The following is a 27,062-nucleotide window of genomic DNA, read 5'->3' on the forward strand; positions in this document are numbered from 1 at the left end:
TTGAGCATTTAAAGCAGCAGGTGACAAAACTGCAGTACGTGCCTATGATAAAAAGAAAGTTATCGGCCACTGATATGGACGCCAATATAGTTCTCGTTCTTGATGTGAATGGACCTAAACTATTTCTCTTGGACAGTTGACAAACGAACTGGACTTTCTCTTGAGCGAGGGTCCCAATCCTTGTGTTGCTCAGCAGTATCGAGAAACACTCCTGTGTCTACAGAGTCTCATCCAGATCAAACTCAACCTTGCCACTGAGGAGCTTCTGAAAGTAAGCGTTATACTGAGATGTTCCTATAAAGCTCACTTCTATTTCAAGACATATCAGATGTGTGTCTTTTGCTCTCCATCCAGTCTGCAAATTCTCATTCTGATATTGAGACCGGCAACATGCAGACTGTAGTCCAGGATGAAAATATCACTCTTTGTCTGTGGGCGAACCTCAACAAAAACCCAAGGTTTGTGTGTCTCCATGGTGAATTTCAGGCCCTATTGTGGGGATAATAAAGGAAAAACTTGACAATCCATGTTTCCAGGTTTAAAGGTTTCTGGTTTGAGGAGGTGGGTCTGGGCTTTGAGTTGCCAAAGCCACTTGCTGTGCATGACATTGCTGTTCGGATCCTTCACACACGATACGATCACCTGTCCCACCACAGCGAGCGAGAACAGGTCCAGAGAAGGAGATCCATGATGGAGGCTGTTCTCACTCCACCAACTGAGAGCTCTGCAGCGGTGCAGGATAGAAAGATGGAGGGAGAGGGGGACGAGGAAGAAAGCTCAAAGCCAGTGGAAGAAGACAGTCGTTCGGTCAGATCAGAGAGCAGAAAGAGGGTGAGTGAGGCTTTGATCATGTGTATGTACTTATTTTCTAGTGGCTTCCGTAGCTGTTAATATCAGTGTGTGTCCATGTGTCAGAGTGCTGTAAGTGTGATCTCAGCTAAAGAGGGGAGGAAGAGCTCTTCAGTCAAGCCGTTAGAGGAAGGAGAAACTCAGATGGAGGAAATCACAACAGCATTAGAAGCTGGTTTGGACTTTTCCTATTTCACATCCTGATTTTCCTGATTTCTTTCTTCTTTGTCCTATTTTTGGCTGTTTTTCTCTTTCGGCCAAAACCCAAAAATGCCATTTTCACGCCTATAATTTTTCGGCAGACATTTCTATTTTATTTCTTTCTTTTTCCTAAGCTTTTCATTGAATATTTATATTGTCAGCTTTATATTAATGAATGAAAACGAGTTTTAATAGTTTTGAGTAATAATAGTAACACTGCTCAATATTTATTAAATAAAAAATATAATGAATATCAAGTGATATATTGTGCATCACTAGTAAAACCACTGTAATGGCTAGGTTCTTGTAACTTATTACTTTATTTAATTGTCTCTAGATCAAAATGGTTCCGACTCATCACCAGCTGAACCTGTGACTGACAGTGCTGACATACATATAGTGGATCTGCAGCAGTTCAGACCCCTTGGCGGAGTCTTCTACTTTGATGTTTTCCATCTTCCGCCCCAGTCTCACACAGTGAGGGGCTGGGAAATGAGAGAGGTACATCATTGGATGGAATCTGGGACAGTCTGAAAGAGACCATAAAGAATAATATGCATTAATTGTAATTTACTGTTGTGCTTCATCATAGCTGTTAGAAACCGGTCTCCAGGTCTTCCCCTATCCCACAGAGCAGACTCGCGTTCAGAGCTCTACCTCAGCTAGGCTGGATGAACACAGTAGCACTGTTGCCTCATTGCCTGTAGGGGTCACTGTAGCTCTGCCTGACTCAGTAATGTTTCTGGAGGATCCACATGTGGCACATTGGGATCCTATCGGTGAACAATTGACACTACATATACATAGCATCAGATTTTGTCTTATATAAAGACAAGTCTCTGCTTTAAAGCCTCCCTGTTATATTCACATCTTAGTATTTTACCTCTTGCTTGTTATTGGACATTGTTTTCTGCAGGTCAGCACTGGCGGGCAGACTGCATTACTGATGCATCTTATGACACAGAGACCCACAGCATATCCTTTAAGATGAACACATTCTCTGCCTTCACATTACTGCAGGAGTCATATGCTAACATGCCTTTCCAGTCATGGGAGCTGAGGCCTCTCCACCAAGACTCCGCTTTGTTCACAATCACTGGAGCTCTTATTGAAGTCAGCATCACTGTCAAGGCAAGAGAGGCCCTGTACAAAAATACACATTTGACAAAAAAAGATATCTACTTTAAAACAGAAATGTAGAAAATTTCTGTATTCATGCTGTTTGATTAAAGGGTTTTGAAAACTGTATAGTATACACACAATTTTTTTCAACAAATTACAAATATCATGAATTACATAATGATTATCAGAAATTCCGCACCATATTAAATTTTACCTGAACTAGCTTTGCCTTGCCAAAAAAGGAACAAATTACCTGATGTTTGTTCTTACATTTAAAATTATTGACCTTGATAGACAGTCTGAAGGGGTCCGCTCTATAATTTTTTTTTCCTGCATGTTTATGCATGTTCATTGCACATGACTTTGATTTGGAGGTCAGAAATGTTTCAAATATTAGCAGTGAAAAAGTTAACATATCACTGTATAGATGCACTCAAATTACTGCATGTTTGAATTACATTTTTATATATATTTTTTGAATAAATTAATGGATCCAAAAACAGCATCTCATCATTGAGCCATTTCATTTATCTAAGACCAACAGTATGCCATCAGTTCAAGTCCAGGCTGTTTTCGATACATACCGAAGGCTACAAATTTTTTTTCTCTCTGTGTGCATCACGAGTACTGATTGATAGCTTTTTGTTTCTAGGTAAGCAATGTATGCTGCACATGGAGGAAACAAAGAACCTAGATCATCTTCTAGGGAAGTGGATGAGCCCCTCAGAACTGCAAAAGGCCATGCAGAGAGCTGGAATCAATGTATTTGTGAATGAGTATTCAGACAAATACGTCAGCATCAACCCAAAGGTAACCAAGGGGCTGAATGGGCTTATGGTCTTAAAAATATTTTCTGTATTGGCACTGATGGTTCCATGAAGAACGTTTAATATGAAGTAGAATAAAAAGTCTATTGCACAAAAAGTGGTCTTCAAAAGGTTCTTTAGATTATTAAAATGCTCCTAACACCAAGCAAAAAAATGGTTCTTATGTGGCATTGATGTGGAACCCTTCTTTTGGAAAAGCTTAGAGTTCTTTAACTGATTCCTTTTTAAATGGACCAGTCATAGAAACCCATGACGTTACAACTTTGAGCTTACCTAAATATATTTTTATCCATATTTTTTCCATTTCTAGGACCCATTAATAGAGCACACAGTGTATGAACAAATGGCTCTTATGTCCTCAGCCGTGGCTTTTTCCTGGAGCCGCTGGAACTCACAATGCGGACAAGAGCACCTTGTTCTTCAGGTACGTCATACACTCTGACAGACTGACTGAAGCACTATTAAACTACTGTACAGACGTTCTTTGTAAGCAGGCGGTACCTTTGACCTTTTACGTTTTGACTCTGTAGGCATGTGAACAATTGGAGGCGGGGCCTGTGGCTGAGGAGGAATGGTCTCTTTACCTGCTGGGTGCTCAGAGGAACCAGCATCTGAAGATGAAGGAGCATGATGACAGCTTCTCTCCTGAGCTGACCGAGGGCAGCGAGTTCCACTCCACCTTTCTGCACATGCTCAGACAGGACATGAGCACCGAGGGCCAAGCCAGAGTCCGTCAGTCTCACTATCTCTACACAGACACAGTACAGAGGCTTCTGTGTGCAACACGTGTCCTCACATATTCCTGAGAAAAGAAAGCATACGCATCCAGAAAGACTACACGCACACACACTAATATCTAAAACATCTGATATCTGTTTTGAACAGTCATTGCAACATCTTGATATGCTGAGATGTAATAAAACCCTGTAAACTTCTTTATAGGCAGGTGGACTCAAATGATACTCTTGAATGATTATTTATAACATAAGTAATAAATATACAGTACATATACACAATAGATAGATAGACAGATACCACCACATAGGAAATGAGAGCATGTGCACTTTGAAATTGAAAATGAAATTGTTCCCAAATGCAGAATATTACAGAAACTCTTCTTTTAAAAACTTTTAAAAACAAACTTCATTTCATCATAAACTCTATATATATTATTATTTTTTTTATTTTTTTAAGCTGAAATGTAACTCGGACATGTTTGGTGAGATTCTCCTCGATTTATAGATTGTTATACTCATGTTGAATTAGGTGCCATTTGGAAATAATTAATTTAATTCATTTTATATCACCAGCTTTGGATGAACAACTAAAATAAGAACACACCCAAACATGAGTATTTATTACACATACTGACTGAAGCTTTATGAACAATTTAGCTTGTTTTGCACAGTAAATAGTGAGATTAATTGGATCAGTTTCTTTTATTGTGCAAAGTTTCTCTCACCCCTCTTTGGAACATACAAAAGTATATGAACTTTTTACAATAAACACCAAACCAACAGCTTTATGAGAATTAAAAACCATGTGTTTGTAACAATTAATAATATTGAAAAAACTCTACTGCATAAAACTGTAAAATAATAAGTTAACAAAAAGAAAAAATATAATTTTTAAAAATGTCTCATCTCAATACTCTTTCAAACTGCCCATAAAAAATACACTGATCAATTTCAAAATGTTTAAAAAGGCAGCCTTTTCGGGCAACCGATATATGATGTCTGAAGTTCACATTGTTGCAGTCTGCTCATCTCACTCCTATCCAAATATCCACCTTGTGACTGGCTGGCACCGATGGTCTCATAAAAGTGCTTATTACATACACTGCCAACACTACGAGTTGTGTACACAGCATCCAAGCAGTCTGCATTTTTCAGCATATCTCTCTCGAGACACCCACTTTTCTTTTTACCTTCGGTAAGAAATGGTCACAAAGTGTTCTGTTAGAAAGACAGGTGGTAGTGTTGCATCACAGCTCTTGTAGCCAGAGTTTTTGCTGAATGTCAGGACCGGCCACTGCAGCCTTGCCGATCCCCCTGGTGTCACACAGGGGGCTGGCCGTTGTGCCTCAGCCCAGTATAGGGCCACAGAAGCTGCTGGATGGTCATCCAGGAGTCCCCAGTGCCCACAGGTGCTGCATCTACTGCAGGCTGCATCATCAGGCTCGCCAACAGAGCCAGTAGAACAGCTAGAACAACAAGCAAGGCCACCCAAATCCAGATTCCCCTGGTGCCTCTGGACACTGCAGGCCTCCCCTCCATCAGACTGGGAGGAGCTTGATCTGTTGGGCTGGGGCTGGGACTGGGATGGAGAGTGAAAGAAACATTTAAAGAGGAAAGTACAACAGCATACCTTCAGCATACCATCTTTTCTTATGCTAAATCAGGAAGGAGCAAGTAAAATGTTCATGTCATTGTAATGAGCACTTTATATATCCTTAGCCCAGAAACATACTCTGTCCAAGCACATAAACGCAACAGTGTGGTTTCATCGTACATATTTAGCAGGCAATCAGTTTACATAGCTAGAAGCACTGGCATACACATACTTGTGTAGAGTATGTTATGGGCCCTATTTTCATTAGAAAACAGCATGTCATAAAATGATAAAAAAAATATATAAAAAAATCAGTCTGAATAGGTAAGACGGCTGAGGCGACCTGAAGAGAAAACACTGAACATTCAGAGCAATGTGAAAGATGACAGCTGTTGCTGAAAGCAATGTTTGACAAAGTACATGATAAACAAGACAAACAGGAATGTTTCGATGTTTCAAGACAAACAGGAGTTCTGTGATAGACTGATATACATTGGTTAGACAGAGTAGTTGGCCAATACTTGACCATTTTGAGGTCTGCCAATAACTGACTGGCTGATTAACAGAAGCAGCCATTGTTAATTGCCTTTGATTTTTTTTTAATTATATACACACACACCACCCTTCAAAAGCTTGGAGTCTGTAAGATTTTGTTTTTGAAAGAATTAAGCTCTCCAAGGCTACATTTGATTAAAAAACACTGTAAATACAGTATTATTGTAAAATATTATTACAACTTAAAATAATTTATATTTTAATACATTTTAAAATGTAATTTATTCCTGTGATGGCAAAGCTGGATTTTCAGTTTTCGGTGTTACAAAATCCTCTAGAAACCATTCTAATATGCTGATTTGATGCTCATCAGACATTTCTTAACAATATTAAAAAGTTTTTTTTTTTTTTTTTTTGTGTGGAAACCTTTAAACATTTTTTTTTCTGTATTCTTTAAATAAAAAGTTCAAAATAACATTTTAAATAACATTCTAAATGTTTTACTGTCATTTTTGCTTAGTTGGACTCCAAACTTTTGAACATATATCTCTGTCTTGCTCTCCATTTATCGGTCTATCACTTATTCCGTTTAAGAAAATACCACATCAGCACAGCACACAACTCTGGGATCAGAGTACATTGCCAAATGCCCTCAACTGTCCACCAATGTGGGGGAAAAACAGATTTAAGAACTTTGTCTTCTCTCTGAAACCACAGATGGGCTGCTTAGCTCATTTGCTGTAAACCGAAGCAGAAGACATGCAGTGTGTCAGCACTGGTTTCATTTTTCCGCTGAAGAGAAAGCAAAGCTGATTAACTTTGTGGGTGTCCATAATTAAAGTTAGATTTTCTTAGCTTAGCCTCAGGAGAAAAAGGCAGTGACATTCTTGACAGAAAACCCTCGATTTGTAGTAGATAATGCCTGAATGCTGTAGCAGAGAATAATGGAGGCGGGAGGTACACTAACGTCTTATTTGGCATTATGAAGGAGGTGATTTTGATGCCTAGTTCTGTTATGCTACTCCTTCTTTCCTCTGGTTCTTCTTTCCGCTCCTCCTCTGAGTGAGAGTCTGTGTCATATCCATACCTGTGCAAAGTTCACAGTGCACTGAGTGTCCACCATCTTGGCTCAAAGCCTTTACTGTGGCTCTACATCACATGACCTTTTGATGGCACATGAGCTTTATGGTTTTGACATGAAATCAGTGCGAAAGACGAAAGGTGCACAACAGATCTTCACGCGTGACCTTACCTATTCATCAGAGTGGGCTCATCTATGTCGGCCCAAGTACCAGAGCTAATGAAGCGCTTTAGTGGTGGCCTCTTGGCTGCCATGTTCCTGTAAAGCGGTCGACACACAACCATGACATCCTTTCTCTTGTGCAAAGACGAGCACACAGTATTATAAAACCAACTGGCATGTGACTCTAATAAAGCATGGCGCCAACAACGGCAAAGTCATGGGTTCCATTTCCAGAGAACCTGCTAATAGGTTTATAATTTGAATAAAAGTATCAGCCTTATGAATAAATCTTGTTCTGATAAGTTTTGGGTCACACAAACCCATTTTTTGGTGGACTAATACTGACAGGTAGGGCTCCGGTCGTGTTTTATAGACCATGCAATCTCAAAACAGCTTCAGAACACTTACCATGGTGATCGGCGGGAGAGTCTCTCTACCTCAGTTTCTGCCATGTCTTTGGGCTGTGAATTAGAAACCACAGTTTATTCAGATGTTCCACATGTTTTCTATCAAAAGCATCTCTGTAAGAAGAAACTGGACTCCTCACCATGTCAAAATGGGTCTGTCCTCCACTGCTGCGGGGAATAACTATACTGATGCGTCGGCTAGTGGTCTAAGGACAGAACACATAAAAATCAGTAAAAAATTAACTGCAAGCAGAATTAACGATTTTGAAGTGGGGTGTTTTGTGCCTTAACTCACTTTAAAAATGTTTGCGGTTGACTGCTTCTTGTTTCTGATATCATCTGCAATCACAAAAGAAAACCCATGTGATAGACAAAAGAGACTGATAATACACTTTTTTTTTTCCTTTTTTTTTTTTTTTTACAAGTATTTTGTTTTAATAAGGATAATATCAACTTACCCCGCTCAGTGTGGGATCCAAAGGACCTCTCATTCGGTGTGAGGTTCTCCCTGAGCTCCAGCAGCTCTGTGTGCTCCTTGGTGTACATCCTCTTCAAGTTCTCCACATGTTGAATCATCACCTCCACCGTTTTACCCACTCTGGTCTCCTACACATGCAAGGAAATTAAGATGTAAACAAGCAAGCATCTTTGTTAACTTTGGCTCTAGAGGGCCATTTCAGCACTCTGAAGGGCTTGAGTAAACACACAAACCTGATGAATGGCCCCGAGCATCTCTGAACGGCTGGACACTCTGGTCATGGATTGGATGAGGACTTCCAGGTTCTTCTGCAGACGATGGATGATCTCCATGGACTGGTTATCTTCCTCACACCGTGGAATCAGGGCCTATATAACAAAACAGTTTTATGTTCAAGCTACTTGTTCATAGGAATTCAGGTCAAATTTTGGAAGAAATATTTTAATAAGAATTTTCGCAAATGCAAATATAAAAAACATTGTCCAGAGCAAAGTACTACTTGCTTGCATTGACAATTCACAATCATATATTTTTCTGATTTCATACCAGCAACAAGTTCATAAAATGACACCGACCTGCAGCAGACCTTTACAACTGTTCACTTCCTTCCGGACGTTCTCCTCAGCCAGGTCTCGTGAGCGTTCCTCCAGGCGTAGCCTCTTCTCCAGGGTGAACATGTCACATTTGAAGCCTAGAGAGAGTCGGTGGAACTCCGCCTGCCAGTAGAGCACATTGTAAACACTTTAGAAACATCACTGACAAAACATATTTCAGTTTATTCACTAGTTCAGAATCTAATCCAGGTCTGTATAAAACATCTTTATACCATTATAACAATTCTGCAGAATTCTTTGTAATTTCCTGATTATTATGAAAACGTAGGTGTTCAGATTTTGTGCCATTTCATATGAAGACAACCATTATTATTATTATTATTATTATAGCAGTCTGCATATTCTTCGGCAGTTTATATATGTATGTATATGTATATGTGTATAGTTTTCACATTTTAAAATATAGTTACCATAAACATACATATACACTTTATATTCAAATGGGACTGAGTGGGGAAAAAAAAAAACACCTCACCTCTATTTCTTTGTCACTTGGCGACAGGCTGCAGAAGAAATGCACATTTCAGATTAATGGGGACATGAATATGTCAAGTGAATCATGTGAAGTCATGCTTGAATCAGATTAAAATTTATGGATATAAATTCAGTACACAAAGCATTATAACCTGTTCTTGTCATCTTTGGTGGAATCGCTGGCATTTTCAGAGATAACGGATGCGTCACCTGAGGGAGGTAGAGGAGACTGACATTGAGGAAACACAAGCAGAACTAGATGAGAAAGAGGCAGACAGGGAGAGAGATTGTTTATCTACCTTCTTTTTCTGTCGCCACTGAAGGCTCACCATCCTCCTGAGCTTTTTGCTCCTCAATGGCTTCCATACTGCTCATTTCCTGTAAGAGGACCATTTCATTGTAAATGTACAACCCAGGCATGTCAACTTCAGCATATAGTTTACACTGGGTATCAGATGGCATGTTACGTTTATTAATAAGAACACAATTGCATGTAATTAAAATGAAAATATTTGGTAAAGCAGGTAGAACCATATTCTCCAGGCTTTTGTTGTATTTTGCTGAGTTCGTAGATTCTAGTGAGAACTTCTCTTACCTTCTTGAGCTTGTTCCTCAGAGTCAGAGGGTCTTTTTTGGAGCCTTGCACAGCAGGGATTGATGGATGATTACCCTCACTGACTGTGGGGTCAAAGGTCATGTCCTTCGCTTTTTCAGAAGGATCCTTTAATGAGTCAGCTGAGGCGGCTGAGCTGTCTGACTTGTCTTTGTCTAAAAAGAAAAATAAAGAAAGACGATCCATAACCTAGTGAGCAGCCATGTGTTAATGTATATTTAATTCAATACTAATAAACTGTGTAATTAATTTTTTGAAGCATTGCACAGTTCTTTTTTTTTAGCAGCATGCTAACAACAAATTGACAAAGTCTCATGCACTGCCACTGATATGACGCACAAATTGCACACCAAAGGTAGTGCTATGAATCAGTTATGATTTTCCATGTATGTGGCAGATAGCAATGCAACTTACTAGTGTTATTATAATGCAGTATTTATTCATATTTTTAATTAGCTTTTATTTTTATATTTTTAATTTAATATTTTAGTAATTTTAGAATGTTTTGGTATATTATGCATTTGTATGGTTTTTTTTTTTTTTTTTTACATTTATCTTATATTTATCTCTGAGATTTCATAATTCTCACTATCAATTTCAAAACCATAGCAAAAGCCAAATTGCTATTGAACATATTTAAAAAGCAAAACATGAATATAAATAGTAAAAAATTAAATTAGAACAATGGCATGCAGCCTTTAAGTATTTGTCAATTATGAACACATTAATTTAAGTTTTCTTATGTAAAATATTCAAGTAATCAGTCAGTAAAAAAAAAAAAAAAAAAAAAGTTCCTGATTTTCTCTTTTTCTTGTCAATAATGTTCACAGATTCATTTTAATGTAAAAAATAAACATTGGCAAATCTGTGTTTCCATTTATCAACTTCATTCTGACGAAGAAGTGTATTCAATTGCTGCACAAGCAGTTGTCAGAAGCAGCACATTTGACATCCCTATTTCAAAGGTCAACAGGGAACTTCCACAGGTGTATTTCATCCTACCTGGTGAGTTCACCCCAGATGACATCGACTCCGCCGCCTCTAGCATGGCCTCCTCTTCCTCTGCTACTGGCAGCAAGAGACTCCTAAACGAATAATTAACAATAAATGTACAGCAAATCTTTAAGATACACACATTACAACACTAACATACTCAGTCAAGCAGCCCCTGTATAATAAATATATTCTAATAATCAATTGCACAAACAGGAAAATATACTCACTTGTCTGATTTTGACACTTTAGAAAGCTGTCCCTCACTCAGTCTCTATAGGTGACAACAGAATGGCATTATGACCAAGTGACACACTCTGAACAGCAACTCATATACATTTGTGTAAACTACTCACATATGCAAATAAAAATCACACACGCATGCATTTCCATACCTGTCCCATGACATGGCAGATGAAATATAAGAGCTACACTCTGCTTTACAGAAAGAGAAGTGCTAGATACTTACATAATGTGTGTGAGAGCTCTACAGCTGGCAGAAAGAGAGAGAGGATGGTAAAGACAGGAAGAGAGAGAGAGGGAGTGACAGAAAGAGAGGGGGAGGGCTGGAGGGGGAGAGTACTTGTACTGGCAGAGTTCATTGAAGTGGGAGTGAAAAAGTGCTATACTTATTCCAAACATACTGGTGAAAAACCACACAGATAGCCTGAGCAACATATTTTATCATCAAGTTCAAAAAACAAGGAATATAACAATTAAACAACCAACTAATAACACCAGAAAAAAAAAAAAAACAGTTGCAGGTCTGTTCCCATTGAGTCACAGTCACCAGGGAAGAAAGAAATGCATGATTAATTGGTTCGTTACACTTAGCAAAGTTAGGATAGCAAAATAGGCTTATGAAAAGCTTCCCATATTTTCTGTTGACGTCAAAGGCTAAAGGCCCAATCTGTCATTTGGTAGAAGCTAGCCAAATTAGGCAGATCCCAAGATTTATTGCACTTGATGCCCAATACAAAATATGGGTACTAAAACAAAACCTGTTTAAGAAACCAGTTAAGGGTTGTTAAGAATTTTCATGTTTTTGAAACAAGTCTCTTTTAATGCTCACCAAGGCTGCATTTATTTGATCAAAAATAAAGCAAAAACAGCAATATCATGAAACATCACAATTTTTTTTTTTTTTTTTTTTTTTTTTTTACATTTTAAAATCCCCTTAACTGTCACCCCCATTTTTTTATAGACATTAAAGTGCATGTTGTATTTTATGAACACTTTGAATATAGAACAAAGGTTGGTCTCTTTTTAAAGAAGAAAATTAGCAGATTTTGTCAAAAGTGGAATTTTTTCAAAAAATTAAAGTATTAAAACACAGTTATATAAGTTTAAATGTACTGTAAATAAAATGCGCTATATTAATTTAAGGGTAAGTTATGTTCCAAATTTGAAGTTGATATGAAAAAAATTGAGGTTCCTGTGAGAGATTTTATTTAGGGCGTTCACCGGGAGCCATCAAAACTCCTTTGAATTTTGCTTAATGAATTTTCCCCTAGATTTCTATGTCAATTTTACTTCAATACACAAAATAACCACCAAATATGGAATCCTGAGACTCAGACCTTTCCATGATAAGCAAGATTAACAAAAGACCGCAATGCATTTTGTAATATGACACTTGACACTGCCCACTAAGGGGGAGGAGACCGCCATTTTTAAAGTTTGTTTTTTTTTTTGGGCTTCTAAGCTTGGTCAAATGATTATATATTTTATTTATAAAAGTTTTATAGATGGCATCCTTCAGAAATCATTCTAATATGCTGATTTGGTGTTCAAAACACATTTCTTGTTATATTACTCCCAATCTTCAGTGTTGCATAATCCTTCAGAAATCATTCTAATATGCTGATTTGGTGTTCAAAACACATTTCTTCTTATTATTATAAATGGTGAAAACAGTTGTGCTTCTCAATATTTAATATTAATACTGTATCTTTGATGAATAAAAAGTTTAAATGACCAATATTAATTTCAAATAGAAATCTTATATAAAATGATATATACATTTACTGTCACTTTTACTCAATTGAATGCATCCTTGCTGAATAAAATAATAATAATAATTATTATTATTTTAATATAAGCATCTTACTGACTCCAAAATGTTGAATGGCAGAGTAAACTAGCTTTTATGCATTCGGGCTAGACCTGTATCTGAAGCATTTCTTTAAAACCAATACATGTTATAGGACAGCTGAATTATCCCCTACTTACACTGATGTCTAGTTATATGCTGTATTAATAGAGGTTTAACACTGCCCACTCCCTATGAACTGAAGTGCAGAGAAGCCCTCAAATGAAGTGCGGTTTATTTTGGTTGCACTCCAAGTTCACCTGAATATCTCCCATCTTATCATTATAAGTTAACAACATTCATGGCAGAGTCAACAAAGGGGCAATTAGCACACTGCATATGTCAGAATAATGCTTAGCTTTGCAGATGAATCAAATAGTTTATATCCGATTCTGGACAAACAAATGGGCAAATTCAACTTACGAAACCAGGTTGTCAGATGTTTGTATTAATTTGAAAAGCAGCTCACACAAAGCAATTCTAAACAACACCGAAAGCCCTGGCACATCACATTGATAAGAGGGTAGGCACGTCCTCTCACGTGCAGTCATTCCTGCTTACCGCCATCCAGAACTCTCTTAATCGGCCAACTGCAGGCTCCCCTTTACGGCACAACAGAAAAGGTAGCTACTCTCTCACTACACAGGACCACCATAAAGGATGTTTTTTGGCAAAGGAACATGACAAGAGAGAAAGGCAAAACTAGAAAGAAACAGAAACACAAAAGGGGAAGGGGAAGAGGAAGAAATGGCAAGCGGCCATACAAACGCAACAAGCTTCCCCTTGGTTTCCTCAGCTTCCTCAAACTGACCTGCAAGTCACTCATGTCGGCTATTGTGGCTGCACACTCTCCCTCAGATCCTCTGTTTGTGGCAGTAGGCTGCTGGGTCCTGACCCGGGAGGAAAGAGAAAGTTTGTCACTATATTGTCGGTTTGTTTTTCCGATCTTTCAGGATGCAGCTGCTCTCAGTAAGTGCAACGATGGTTTGTGTGCTCAAGCAAGAGCATGGATGGGGTGCCTGTCCGAGCCTGGCCACACAGGTGCATGGTAACATGCAAACCGAGGCTCTGTCAGTAGTAATAACTCCTTAAATATGTCTACACAAAACAGCCCGGAAGAGATGACACACATTTGACTAGCAAATGCGATCTTTGGGTGTGTGGTAGGCATTTCAAATGAAAGGAGACCATAATTTCTTTTTGGTGAATCATTAACTAGTGAGCCAGAGAAAATCCACAAGCAAATGCTGATAGATGGAAATTGTACCTTCCTGTATGAGAATCACCAACTTCAGGCTGGACTGATGAGGGAGATAACATCTCGGAGGTCACAAAGGAGGAAGGTTCAGTAGATGAAATAAGGTCTTTGACTGAGGTCACTTGTTCATGGGGCATCTCAGAGCTCACAGATGTAGCATCTGGAGAGTGAGTGGGTAAGTGTAAGGGTAAGACACACAAAAAGAGATTAAATAAATTCACATTGAATTAAAAAGAGTCATAACAGGAACATTGACACTTGAATTTTGTGTTATTAAAATCATTTTATATTCAAATGACAAATGAAATGTATTTTAGTCTAGTACTGTATGTTGCTAAAATGATAGAGAACATTAAGCAGAGAAGTACTGTGAGAGGAAGAGCTTTTACCAGCACACTGACTGTGGGTGTGAGGCAGAGGAGCAGCCTGCTCGTGGGCGTCCTCAGGCCCAGTGCACTCTGGGAGTCTGTCTTCCTCCTGCAGTGGCCAGGAAAAGATTCAGAAGGCCAGCATAAAACGAACCCCTATTCTGCCAGAGAAAACGTCTCCCCAAAGACGACATATTGGCTACTTTTGAATGATGACTGGGTGCAGATCCACACTTCAGACATTTGCTATGCAAATTATGGCAAGTTCATTCAGGTGTGATGTGCAATACCCTCTCAATGTGTGTTTTCGTGTGTTCACTGGTTCAAAGGGTAATCCAATTTCCTGCTAGCATTCAGGAAGTAGCATTCAATAGTAAAATTATCAACCCCAGCGGCAGCAAATCACATGGATCCACCGACCATGCCAAACATTAAACTTCCATGGCAAAAAAAAGAACAATGTGGCTTGGCATGCCTAACACATGACAAGGTCACTAAAAAATGTGTTTTTGTATTTCATGGTCAGCCACTCTGAAAGCTTGTATTTAAAAAGTATGAAACGCTTTGAACTTCACTATATCGATAAGCATAAAACAGTTGCTTTTGTGTCACTGCATCATTAGGGTGGCCCTTATTGCAGGGTACATATTTTTTACTGGAAACCTCTCAACCCCTTATTTGTTTCTCCACTAGAAGTATGTAATGTATGCAAAATACCATCCAGATAATTTGTCATTTAGGGTATGCGTATCTTTTTATCAACAGGTACTTCAAGATCTGATTGGTAATATTAGCAAAAGTTGTGTTCACTGATAACCTTTTAACTGTTTTTGATATCAGGTGACTCTCTAACCATTAGGCCACCCCTGCCCCTTTGTTTCACCACTAGAAGTAGGGCAGTTGTGGCCTAATGGTTAAAGAGTCAGACTTGTAACCTGAAGAACGACGACTGAGCCCCTTGAGCAAGGCACCAAACCCCCAGTTGCTCCCTGGGCGCTGGAGCAAATGGCCGCCCACTGTTCCGGGTGTGTGTTCACGATGTGTGTGTGTTCATTACTCTGTGTGTGCACTTGGTATGGGTTACCATACTTGGCAACATGTCACGACAACAGCAGAACTCAAAACTTAAGGCAAACAGTGCAAATGCAAGAAAGAGGTGTTGTACTTATCCAAGAGTACAACGGACACCTCTCAAAGACTGAAGAACAAACGCAGTTCGTTATGCAGATTGTCAGATGGCACCAAAATCTGTTTCCATGTCCCGGCATGAGTACTGTGTTTGAAGGTCTTTTCGGATCATCATAAATATCTGGATCAGATCTCAGTTTTGTTCCAAGTTCACTTTCTTCACCAGTACAGTAATTTCACTTTTTAACATGCTGCTTCTACATCCACAAGAACTTTGTAGCTGAAGGCCATGTCGGATTGTTATCACGATCTAGATCAGATCTCAATATGTCAAAGTTCTCATCAGCAGAGTTGTAATTTAACTTTATATTTTTTTAAGATTTTATTTTTGGTGTTTTATGCCTTTATTACAATAGGACAGTAATGCCCCTTTCATACTGCATGTTGGTCCCGGAAAATTGCTTTCTGTGTGAATGCAAACACATCCCAGGATTGATTCCGGGGTCGATCCCGGGTTGGGGTCTAGTAACATTCCTGGGTTCAGTCCCGGAACGAGCTCTGTGTGAACAAAAGCCATAGCCATTGCCATAAAGTTTGTGTCGTAGTGATGATGCACGTTACCAGGTGTTTTGAAGGCAGATTAATGTTTGCGACGAAAAAATATGAGCAAACTGTAATGAAGCAGAGATCAGGTAGTTCCTCACAATCCGCGCTGAAGCTGAGATCGTTCGCCAGATTTAGTGCAAGTTAACGTGCCTTGTGTTTTCGACTAGTGCATTACACATCACATCCTCATGTCACGTGTCATTACGGGACCTTTTCGTGTTGTGTGTGAATGCACGCACAGATTCCGGGAAATCACTGGCAGTGTGAATGAACCAAAATCTAATGATCCGGGACAATTGCCGGGACACATTACCCGTGTATTATCCGGAATCTTAGTGTGAAAGGGGCTTAAATGGACAGGAAATGAAGTGGGAGAGTCAGGGGGGATGGGATCGGGAAAGGTCCGTGAGCCGGGACTCGAACTCAGGGTGGCTGAATCACAATGATGCTACATGTCGATCTAACAAAACTCTTCAGTATTCTCGTTTTTAACCTAATTCACAGTTTACTAATGGTCTTGTATAATTATTAATTATGTGCTGTTATGGTAATTAAGACAGAATTTCAATTTTGTTGCTCACACCCCAAACCTCCAATCTGAGCAAAATTTGGTTTGTTTACATTTCTCATGAAGGGGAGTTGACTGGAAGGGTGAGAGCAGATGATTTCAAAAGTCCAAAAATAAGAGCCACCCTATGCATCATAAGACAGACCACAAGAATGATAACATTAACACAACTATTAATTGATTTGTTTGATGACAGTTTGTAGAGAGGTTTTATGGGAAATGAAGAAACTGAAATATACCTTTAGAGATGTGAAAGGCCTCTGCATTCCTCTCTCACCCACAAACGGAGTTTCTGAAAAAGAGAGAGAGAGAAAAAAAGTCATGAAATAGCATTCATAATAACCCATTTTATTTTCAAGTGACATATTTCCTAGCAAAGCAGTATATTCAATGAGCACAAGAAAGGGATTCACCTATAAGGTTTAACTAATATAAAAATTCTATACTATTTTCTGAAAATAAATTAAAAAAAAATGTTTTCAATGTGAAATGTAGGCATCACAAATGTTAAAATGTACAGTACAAACAACTGCTATTCATTTAGAGATTTTAAATTAAATATCAGCCAGTAACCAATATAGTACCAAAACACTGTGCATCCCATAAACAATGTGTTAATTGTAAATCTAAAACAAAAGCCTAAATATCTTACAGTAGCTTAGGGGTTGGTAACCAAACATTTCAGAAGCAGAAATAATTGTTACATTTTCAGGAAAGATTACAAAGCACATAAACATTTTTCAACACATTTGAAACTGGATTTGAAATATTTATAATACAAAACGGTGCTATTAAAAAAGTTTTAGAGATAAAATGATAAAAGAGATAAAAGAGCCTTAATGTCATGTCCAGTTGTTATGGTCACATAATGGGGCTTATAAAGTGACAAGCCTCTGTTGTTATTCAGCAGTCATGTGGTCAAGGATGGGGGACAGACGATAAAGGTTTACTTCACATACTGACCAAAGATGGCAGAACAATGGTAGAGGAAAGCCAAAAAAGGTCTGGAGCTAGAGTGACCCTGCTTTTTCAGCTTGTGATTAAGCTTCAGGGATGACTTCCTGCCCTGTGGCACTAAAGGGTAAGGAAGGATTATATGGCCCGAGGAATCTGACACAGACCGGTTGTCCACTAGGTGTGACCATGTACCAGACAACTCCATCTCAAATCACACACCCCCATTAGACCTGAATCAAGATTTATTCACATCAAAACAAAAACACACCATTTGAGTATAAAACCTTCTCCATCTTGCAATTTCTGACAGTAACTTTGAAACCTCTTCAGAATCTTGTTTGCAATCTAAACTGAATCCCACTACAGAAAAAATAAGCCTTACTAATCGATTCATTTTCTACCTTGTGATTCTCCGTCAGTGTTGTTGTCTGGTAGAGGCATCGGAGAGGGGGTGGAGTCTCTCTGTAGCTCCCCGGTCCCTACTCCAGAATCCTGTGTTGCTTCACCTTCTCCCTCAGCCCTTTCTGTGATCTTCTCCTTGTACTTCACAGTCTCTGTGTGTTCCACCTCCTCCTCCCGTTTCAGGGCCTGTAGTCCCTTTTCATCACAACAGAGCTCCTGAAGCATCTCCTGGCCAGGCCCAAGCTCTTGTAAAGGTGGAGACTCAGACAACACATATTCCTCATCCCATTCAAGAGAGGGGCCATCCAGCTCTTCTACAACCTGAAGGTACACAATCACACCAGTCACATGTCAACAAACACTATATTAAAAGTATATGGGCTTCCCCAGCTGACTCCTAGTTCTTTAAAAGGTTTCTTCTTCATTAACTTAAACATTTTGGCAAGCTTTTGGAGATTTTGGAACACTATGCATAGGAACATATACAAATAAGTTGAATTGGAAAATAATAAAAGTGAATCAAACTAAGATATGAGCCAAGTTCTGAACATAAGAACATTGTGGGGTAATCAGTCAACGGCGTCTAATCTCTTGAGATGAGTTCAAGAAGAAGTCAAGTTTCAAACTGGCTCACAAACCACACTTGCCTCCTACACACACAGCTCTCAGCATCTTGTAATGAGACTGTAAAAGTATCCATCTGTGATCTGCAGAAGCATGCAAAAATCTTTATTTCTGTTTTGCCCAGGGCTGAATCTAAATCTGTCATGAGTTTTAAAGCCCACATATGCTGAAGCATGTGCAGGCAGTGAAGTGTTCAGTGAGGTTCAATACCTGCTGTAGGTGATCCGGTGTTTGGCTGCTGGCCTCTCTGTTGTCCAGCGGAGCCTTTAGTTGGTCAAGTTCCTCTTGCAACTGCTGCTTCTGATTCTCCTGCTCTTGTACCCTAAAAATTCATACAAAACCCACTGAATTCACAAAACTCCAAAAAAGACAATCTCTCTTTGACTAAACCTTTTGCGCAAGCTCACTATAATACAATTCCTGCAAAAAGTGAATGAAAATCAATGATGAATCCCCCCCCCCACACACACACGTGAGACCACGCCCCTGTAATGTTGATGAAAATTTGAGATACATTAAGAATCGGATCATGACTTCTTCAATCAAAACCTATTACAAAACTATATTACAAAAGCAAAAGCAGGACATACTATACCCAATCTGCAGGCCCAAGCAATGTCCCATTGCTCCTTCACCCCAATCTTAGAGCACCACTGGACAGTGCAACTCCTTAACTTCCCTTGCTTCTCTCAACAGCCTTTGCCTTTTATCCAAAGTACGCCGAGTACCGTAGCCTTTAAAACCGTGTAATGTCAGATTAGCGACACCTCTTCAGTGAACCAAAAACAGCTTGAGGGGGTCAAACGGAACAGCCCCTTGACAAAAGCTTCTAGAGACATTCACACAGACATGGACTAAATTGGTAAGGCCTTGCCCCATAATCCTTCTACTGCTTCAAAAATGTTGATGTTTCAAAATGAATATACCCTGGTTTAAAAAAAAAAAAAAAAAAAAAACTGTTCACTTATCTATTCATTAAAATGATAGCAGTTTGCAATCTCAAGACTTCCATAGTCTCTGTTAACTGCATGGCCATGTTGGTGCACTACTGATATGTACTACTAAAGATCAAACTCTAAACTAAGTTACTATGTCTAAATGTAACTTATGGAATACCACAAGTATCTGAATAAATGCATATGACAGAAATAATCATGAAAACAAAACTGGTGCTAGCTACACACACAAAATTGGAAATATTTCATTATAATAAGGTAGTTATTTTGCCAGTGACTGTTTTTGGAGGTATGAGAAGGCGTCTGCTGCCATTCACATCACAGAATTAGTCTCATGGCATTTACCACAGCTAAGGTGATAAAAATCTTGGTGGGGGGGGTACAATGCTGTTTCATTCATTTAGAGTTGTTTACACCGTTAAAGAGTTGGATTCTCATCTAAGCATGGACAAAGTTTCAAAAAAACAATTTGGATGTATGATGTAGTATTTCTGTGCTAAAAATCTTACTTCCGATTCGTAAAAGTGTTTGAGAGTTTTTTTCGATCATAGCTCTTCATGACGTAGACAAGGGTGGAACTCCTTATATGGGCATTTCTCCCGGAAAAACGCGCCCGTGCACATATCGACCAGAGCAAGAGCGAGATCGCATCCATCAGCAAGCTTCATCCGGCAGCAGCGCTGCACGGGACTTGCTTGGGAAGAATGTCTCCAAAGAAGTGTGTTTTTGGTTGTAAGGGAAAGATAACTTTGTTCAGCTTCCTAAAGAACCCAGCGTTATGTAAACATTGGATACAGTTTGTTTTTCCGGTGCAGCAACGGATTTTCACAAGCGTGTTTGTTGAAGAACGTTTTATAAACAAGGCCCAGTTCGACGCTAGAATTGCACATCGTTTGATACTGAAAGATGGAACGGTCCCAGCTATAAAAGAACCCAGTCATGATTAAGAACTGCAGACGGTAAGTGAAACAGCATCAAATGTGTTTTGTTGGCATTCGGCGCTCAAGTCACTCTTTAGCTCCGCCCACGGCGCGCCTCCAGGAGCTCGGCTTTTTTCCGGAGAGAATCATAAATCTTTATTTTATAAGCATGATTAAAACTAAAGAATTTTTGGAGATATGAAGGATGCAGTACTACTCTATAGGTACTCAGGATTAACATGAGATTGGGTGAAACTGTGTGTTATGCCCCATTTAAGTTTTATGGTCACATTAGCAGCGTTTTGGTGAAATTGTGTTGGGGAAAGGGCCATAAGCTATTGTCAAGTAGTGTAGCAATATAAATTAAAATTAAATTAAATTAAATTTAAATTTATGCATTTAGCAGACGCTTTTATCCAAAGCGACTTACAGTGCATTCAGGCTATCAATTTTTACCTATCATGTGTTCCCAGGGAATCGAACCCCCAACCTTGCGCTTGTTAACACAATGCTCTACCACTTGAGCTACAGGAGCACATATATGAAGCACCTTTCTGTTAGTCACTGCCGCAAATTTGTGAGACCAAACATAACACAATGGTAAATATGACTGGAAAATGGAGAACAAATTGATTCGAACAAACTCTCATCAAAAGATAGCTAATAAAAACATTTCTGCTACCAACTCAGTCCACTCACTTGACAGACAGGTGCAAGATCTCAGTACGAGAACGTCGCATGTTGCTAGCCATCTTTAGAAGCTCCCTCTCCAGAGAGTCTGTGTACTGGTCCAACTGCTCCAGACTGCGGGTCCAGTCACTCCTCCTCTGCTCGAGCTGCACCTCAAGGCCCTGCAGGAGTTCACAAAATAAACAATGAGGTTCACCGACTAAATACATCACACAGTGAATCAGTCAGTCATTAATAACAGCAAACTCTAACTGTATGCGGTAATAAGATCAAAAAGTTTAATCAAACATCATCTTAAGCAGAGTCACAGAGTTCCTCTGACCCGACACACTGCCCCTGTGCATCGTGGGAATTAAATATTGGCCTGTATTGACGACCATCGGGGAAGACCACACGTACTGATGCGGTCCACTGAATACACACAATAAGAGTGACCATGTCCTACCAGGCAGTTATGCAATGTGGTAGAGAAAAAAAAATTCAGATAAGGGGAGACGAGTTTTTGTATAATTTTTAAATGGCCATGCATATCTCCATATAATACTATCATGATTAGTCAATTACATTTGTTCCAAAATTTGCATAACCGTTTTGATGGATACTTTCCAATTTGACTTAGTTGAAGAAATCCTCTTACCTGTATCTTGAGTTCAGTGCTGACCTCCTGAGTTTCAATGTGCTCTGTAAGGCCTCTGAATGCAGTGAGACAGGTCATGCCGTCTTCCTTAAACTCCCTTTTCTGGAACAATTCATGATTGACACACTGTGAACACTCCAAAACACCAACATCATACTAAACCAGCATTTGGGTGTCTAAAGATAGAAAGCTGGCAAAATTAATATCAGACTAACTGTACAGATGAAGTTTGCTTAAAAATGGTGAGTGTGATGACTGGTTAGTTGGTTACCAGTCTGCTGATCAGAGTTTTATACTCCAGAGACAGCTGCTCTGGAGTCGGGCCTTGGAGGAGCAGAAGAACCTCACGATCTAGAGTCTCATCCAGAGAAGACGCAAAACAAACAGAGGAGGACAGATGCTCCAAACCCTAAAAATATACAGATATGCATAATGTATACATGGTCAAGAAGACGATCTGCTGAATTTTACACCAAGCATCAAAATGGGGAAGAATGGTGATTTAAGTGACTTTGAACGTGCTGTGGTTTTTGGTGCAAGACAGGCTGGTTTAAGTATTTCTGAAACTGTTGATCTACTGAGATTTTCACTCACAATCATCTCTACGGTTTACAAAGAAAGGTCAGAAAAAGAGAAAATATCCAGTGAGCGGCAGTTCTGTGGGCGAAAATATCTTTTTGATGCCAGAGGTTAATAGGAAAATGGCCAGACGGGTTAGAGCTGGTAAATAAGCAACAGTAACTCAAACAACCACTCGTTACAACAAAGGTATGCAGAAAATCATCTCTGAAAGCAGAAGGGCTGTAGCGGCAGAAGACTGCACTGGGTGCCACTCCAGCCAGCAAAGATCAGGAAACTGAGACTACAATTTGCACAAGCTCACCAACATTAAGACACAATACATTGGATGAGTCTCGATTTCTGACATTCAGATGATACGGTCAGAATTTGGCATAAACAATATGAAAGCATGGATCCATTCTGTTATGTATCAACAGTTCAGGTTGCTGGTGGTGTAATGGTTTGGGAAATACATTCTTGGCACAATTTGTGCCCTTCAGTACCAATTGAGCATTGTTTAAACGCCACAGCCAGCCTGAGTATTGTTGTTGACCATGTCCATCGCTTTATGACCACAGTGTATCAATCTAGTGATGTCTACTTCCAGCAGGATAACATTTCATGTCACAAAGATCAAATCATCTCAAACTGGTTTCTTGAACATGACAATGAGTTCACTTTACTCAAATGGCCTCCAAAGTCACCAGATCTCAATCCAATAGAACACCTTTGGTATGTGGTGGAACAGGAGATTTACAACACGGATGTATGTGCAGCCGATAAATCTGCAGCAACTATGTGATGCTATTATGTCAGTATGGACCAAAATCTCTGAGGAATGTTTCTAGCACTTTGTTGAATCTATGCCATGAAGAATTAAGGCATTTTAGAAGGCAAAACTGGTCCAACCCAGTACTAGCAAGGTATACCTAATAAAGTGTCCAATGAGTATATATAGGCTAAACAATATTGTTTTTTATCATGTAGTTATTACCAGTTACCTACAATAATGGAATCTCCCACAGCAAAAAATAAATAAAAATTGTGAAATGAAGCACATGTAGTCAGACTCATTGTAATGCCTAAAGTTTGGTGTAAAGCAAAGAAAGGGTGTGGATTACTGAGTGCACTCTATGGCAGTGAAGTGGGAGAGAGAGTGGGCGGACAGAAAACAGCACATGAGTGCTGATGGGAGTGGAGACAAGGAGACACTCCAAATCATGGGTGGGACAAAGACATACACAGGAATTGCAACCACAAAACACACTGCAAACCTCCAGGGGATTCTGTGCCAGTGCCAACTCTGTCTGAAGAGAGCCTGAACTCATCTGATTTAGTCTGTAGGCCACAGAAAGAGAGAGACCTGGGCTGCAAACACATACAAACACAGTTAGAAGAACAGGTGAAGAAATTTCTAATGTTTGTGCAAGTATTATGCATGCCATTAATAAGGTCAATTAATTAGCTAATATTTTCATTGCTGTGTGTTAAACACATTACATAGAGCTCTTACATTGTCATATCAGGCTGCATCATCTGCATTTGACTCTCCAGTTTGTTCTTGTCTGCTCTCAACAGCTGAAGCAAGCACAGCATGGATCCAAAATTAGTAAACTCAGTAATCCAAAATTAACACATACACAATAATTCAACACTCTGGAGTAAATTATTTTACTTATTCCGTGGTTATCACACGTACATTTGCTTATCTACATTTTTTTTTTAGGTTTTAGTCCCTAAAACATTTGCACGTAGAACTTCTTTCTTACATCACTGATTAAGCATTCTGAGCGAGCGAGAGAGCAAATCTGTGTCTGCTGTGCCTCTCAACCAAATACATGATTTGTCACATTATTATACATTTCTATGGTATTTTCTCATGGACAGTCACCACTTTCATATTTAATTCGTATATATACACTGCTGTGCAAAAGTTTGGGGTCGTAAGAATTTTGTAATGTTTTAAAAAGAAAATAAAAAATTCAAGGCTGATCAAAAACAGTAAAATCATGAAATATCATTGCAATTTAAAATTACTGACTTGAAACTATTTTAATATATTTTACTCCAGTTTTCAGTGTTACATGACCATTCAGAAATCATTCTAATATACTGTATTAACTTCACTAACCAAGTACAATACATCCATTAAACATTTGGTTTTCTGTGATTTTAAATTGGATTTTAAATACAGGCCTGTCGAGTTCATTTTTAGTAGGCTGTATGACTCTTGAAGATCATAAAATCTTAAACATCAACAAATTTGAAACTTTAAAAATTTGGAAAAATAAATTAAAATAGATATCTAAATAAAATGTGGTCACCCTGGATCTACTTAATAACCAAGCAGTTTTAGAAAAGTAGATTTAAACAGAGCTGTGGTATTAATGACAGATTTGGAGGTCACCTCTGTAACTGAGGAATACTCCACAATGGCCACCTTCAGTTCATCTATCTGTTTATTTTTCTGGAGAAAAAAGGCAGATCTTTTATGATACAGGTCAAATATAATTTAACATGATTGCAGATTATATAAACATACCAAATGAAAAATGATAACAAAATGATTTAACTAATGACTAAAGAAAAGCTCAATTCTTCTGTAAAGTTTTATAAACAACTTGTCTTTATTTGTCCGTTAAAGTTTTCATATCAAATCATTGTCTTGGTGATATGCAAGATGCACTTACCTCCTGAATTATCGACTCCTTGTCAGCCAGAATGGCATCAAATGAATGAACTTGGACCTGAGTGTGCAAGAAAACATTCACCAATGACAGGGCTAAATTATTATTATATTGCATACAAGACAAATCATAAGTGAGTAAATTAAATTAAGGCCTACCTGAAGGTCAGCATTAAGGTCACAGAGGTCACTGATTTTTTTCTGAAGCTCTTCTGCCTCCATTGTGACTTTCATGTTTTAATATATGATGAAGAAGAAATGTGGAGGAAGGAGGATAAAGAAAATAAAAAAAGTAATGAATGAGAACCATCCAGTGAACTACAAGTCTGACACTTAGGTGGATGGATCTGAAAATGGGTAGAGCCATACCTCCTCTTGTAGAGCAGCAATTTTGGATATAAGACTCTGGTTTTCCCGTTCCTATAGGAAACCAGAGCAAAAGGTTATAAAACTGTTCATATCTGTTCTAATAATATACGTCAACGTCAATATGTGGTCAATAAACACCAGTGTGATTGTGTTTACCCAGCACCCAGATTTGTTTACTCTGGATGTTTGCATATTCTTGGTTTATATAATATTACTTTCCATCTCATTACGAATATACTGCATATTATCTGTTTGCATTAGTTTATGAGACCTACAGTAGGAGTCTCATAATATGACTTATTATCATCGGAAAAGCCATCAATGAAGCTTGTGCCTCACCATCTGCTTTCTTTGAGCTGAGGCCTGAGCTCGACTCTCTTCTGAAGAGGTCAGGCTCAGCTTCATCTCCTCAACTTCCTCTTTAAGCATCTTCTCCTTCTGGAATAACTGCTGCCCCCTGCAGGATGAGGGAAGGGAGTGACAAAAGGAAAGAGTTAAGGCATTTTATGCACAAGAGAATTAATGATGATTAAGGGATTTAAGGCTTCAGGGGTTAAGGAAGACGACAGGTCAGACAGAAAGTAATAAGTCTGTACATTTTAGCTTGTGCCTTGAGCTCTTCATTTTCCTCAATGAGTTTCTGGTTGGTGTCTTCCATGTTTTCCACCGCCTGCTTCAGTTTACGTACTTCCTCCTGCAGCTTTTGGTTATTTAGCTGCAGATCTGCCACACAGAAGACCAGATCTGACGTCTCCCTGTACAGATACACACACATAGAAACTAAATACCTGATCTAAATGCATCTCAAATGTCTGGAATGGGAATTATGTAGTGACCAAAAATTTATATATTGCATATAATAGATATTTTGCAGTAATATATTAATTGCAACTTTTTTTGTATAAATATTTTTATATTTTGTTTTATTTTTAGTTGCGTAAAAATTCATACAATGGCACACATTATTCATTTTTCAAAAGCATCCAAGCATTAACCTTTAGAGCAAAAGGTTTTTAAGATCATAAGAAACTGAGTCAACTGTATCCAAAGTTTTGATAGATAGAAACAGTTGAGACAGTCTCATAAACCACATGTGCACTACTGTTAACTCTTTATCTATCACAAACAACTCACACTCCTAAACTTACAGGTCAGCTCTGGAGGCTTCCCCTCCGAATGCTTCAAGACTACCTGAGGTCATATTTAGTAGAGCGGATCTTCTTGCTAAAGGAAACAAGAGGGGATTGATACAAAATTATAACAACATTAACAACAAAGAAAATATAAACTACATACAAACAACATTGAGCTTTCAAGCAATATGAGACACTCCAAAGAAGATCTCACCTGATAAACTGTCCAATAGTTTGAATGATTCCTGTTGGGTGTCATTCTCTGAGTCCTTCCTAAGGGAAAAGGGGAAATTAGAGATGGACTTTTATCTAAAAAAACTTGTCATGAGGAAAGTTTTGGAAAGAAAGGCCTTTTGATCAAAACCGATTGTGGATTGATATCAGACTGATGAAAATCTGCAATGTGTCTTTGCTTGGTCGGGTTGGCAACATCTACAAAAGACATACTGTACAGAGTTGA

The 27,062-nt window shown here is 38.7% G+C and overlaps 2 protein-coding genes across 7 annotated transcripts in view; one reads left to right on the forward strand and one right to left on the reverse strand.

Moving 5' to 3' along the window:
* Nucleotides 1-3,934, forward strand: part of LOC109072381 (dynein axonemal intermediate chain 7-like) — a 5,720-nt gene extending 1,786 nt beyond the window's left edge. Inside the window, exons 6-15 of one of the 2 annotated variants that reach the window (XM_042740776.1) lie at nucleotides 137-271; nucleotides 355-458; nucleotides 537-831; nucleotides 916-1,024; nucleotides 1,388-1,551; nucleotides 1,643-1,829; nucleotides 1,967-2,181; nucleotides 2,824-2,982; nucleotides 3,310-3,423; nucleotides 3,530-3,934. In XM_042740776.1, coding sequence (XP_042596710.1) covers nucleotides 137-271; nucleotides 355-458; nucleotides 537-831; nucleotides 916-1,024; nucleotides 1,388-1,551; nucleotides 1,643-1,829; nucleotides 1,967-2,181; nucleotides 2,824-2,982; nucleotides 3,310-3,423; nucleotides 3,530-3,805 — 1,758 coding nt within the window. In that variant the 3' untranslated portion in view covers nucleotides 3,806-3,934. Of the gene's footprint in view, nucleotides 1-136; nucleotides 272-354; nucleotides 459-536; nucleotides 832-915; nucleotides 1,025-1,387; nucleotides 1,552-1,642; nucleotides 1,830-1,966; nucleotides 2,183-2,823; nucleotides 2,983-3,309; nucleotides 3,424-3,529 lie in introns of both variants that reach the window. The other variant, XM_042740767.1, reaches the window with a different exon arrangement.
* Nucleotides 3,935-4,423: 489 nt separating this feature from the next.
* LOC109077426 (inositol 1,4,5-triphosphate receptor associated 2-like) overlaps nucleotides 4,424-27,062 on the reverse strand; it is a 31,477-nt gene continuing 8,838 nt past the window's right edge. For 3 of the 5 annotated variants that reach the window (XM_042740741.1, XM_042740722.1, XM_042740732.1), the window contains exons 5-38: nucleotides 26,817-26,875; nucleotides 26,618-26,693; nucleotides 26,066-26,224; nucleotides 25,809-25,926; nucleotides 25,470-25,520; nucleotides 25,260-25,337; nucleotides 25,105-25,161; nucleotides 24,822-24,881; nucleotides 23,928-23,992; nucleotides 23,689-23,782; nucleotides 22,125-22,262; nucleotides 21,854-21,955; nucleotides 21,226-21,377; nucleotides 18,861-18,972; nucleotides 18,026-18,347; nucleotides 16,907-16,959; nucleotides 14,387-14,474; nucleotides 14,007-14,157; nucleotides 13,551-13,629; nucleotides 10,878-10,921; nucleotides 10,657-10,739; nucleotides 9,637-9,809; nucleotides 9,341-9,419; nucleotides 9,194-9,251; nucleotides 9,043-9,070; nucleotides 8,529-8,669; nucleotides 8,187-8,321; nucleotides 7,934-8,081; nucleotides 7,771-7,814; nucleotides 7,616-7,681; nucleotides 7,477-7,529; nucleotides 7,078-7,164; nucleotides 6,793-6,912; nucleotides 4,424-5,315 (exon numbers count right to left, since the gene is read on the reverse strand). In XM_042740741.1, the coding sequence (XP_042596675.1) occupies nucleotides 5,057-5,315; nucleotides 6,793-6,912; nucleotides 7,078-7,164; nucleotides 7,477-7,529; nucleotides 7,616-7,681; nucleotides 7,771-7,814; nucleotides 7,934-8,081; nucleotides 8,187-8,321; nucleotides 8,529-8,669; nucleotides 9,043-9,070; nucleotides 9,194-9,251; nucleotides 9,341-9,419; nucleotides 9,637-9,809; nucleotides 10,657-10,739; nucleotides 10,878-10,921; nucleotides 13,551-13,629; nucleotides 14,007-14,157; nucleotides 14,387-14,474; nucleotides 16,907-16,959; nucleotides 18,026-18,347; nucleotides 18,861-18,972; nucleotides 21,226-21,377; nucleotides 21,854-21,955; nucleotides 22,125-22,262; nucleotides 23,689-23,782; nucleotides 23,928-23,992; nucleotides 24,822-24,881; nucleotides 25,105-25,161; nucleotides 25,260-25,337; nucleotides 25,470-25,520; nucleotides 25,809-25,926; nucleotides 26,066-26,224; nucleotides 26,618-26,693; nucleotides 26,817-26,875 (3,532 nt within the window). In that variant the 3' untranslated portion in view covers nucleotides 4,424-5,056. The remainder of the gene's footprint in view (nucleotides 5,316-6,792; nucleotides 6,913-7,077; nucleotides 7,165-7,476; nucleotides 7,530-7,615; nucleotides 7,682-7,770; nucleotides 7,815-7,933; nucleotides 8,082-8,186; nucleotides 8,322-8,528; nucleotides 8,670-9,042; nucleotides 9,071-9,193; nucleotides 9,252-9,340; nucleotides 9,420-9,636; nucleotides 9,810-10,656; nucleotides 10,740-10,877; nucleotides 10,922-13,550; nucleotides 13,630-14,006; nucleotides 14,158-14,386; nucleotides 14,475-16,906; nucleotides 16,960-18,025; nucleotides 18,348-18,860; nucleotides 18,973-21,225; nucleotides 21,378-21,853; nucleotides 21,956-22,124; nucleotides 22,263-23,688; nucleotides 23,783-23,927; nucleotides 23,993-24,821; nucleotides 24,882-25,104; nucleotides 25,162-25,259; nucleotides 25,338-25,469; nucleotides 25,521-25,808; nucleotides 25,927-26,065; nucleotides 26,225-26,617; nucleotides 26,694-26,816; nucleotides 26,876-27,062) is intronic. The other 2 variants (XM_042740747.1, XM_042740755.1) reach the window with 2 other exon arrangements.

This window comes from Cyprinus carpio, chromosome A4, assembly GCF_018340385.1.
Source record: "Cyprinus carpio isolate SPL01 chromosome A4, ASM1834038v1, whole genome shotgun sequence".
NCBI classification, from domain to species: Eukaryota; Metazoa; Chordata; class Actinopteri; order Cypriniformes; family Cyprinidae; genus Cyprinus; species Cyprinus carpio.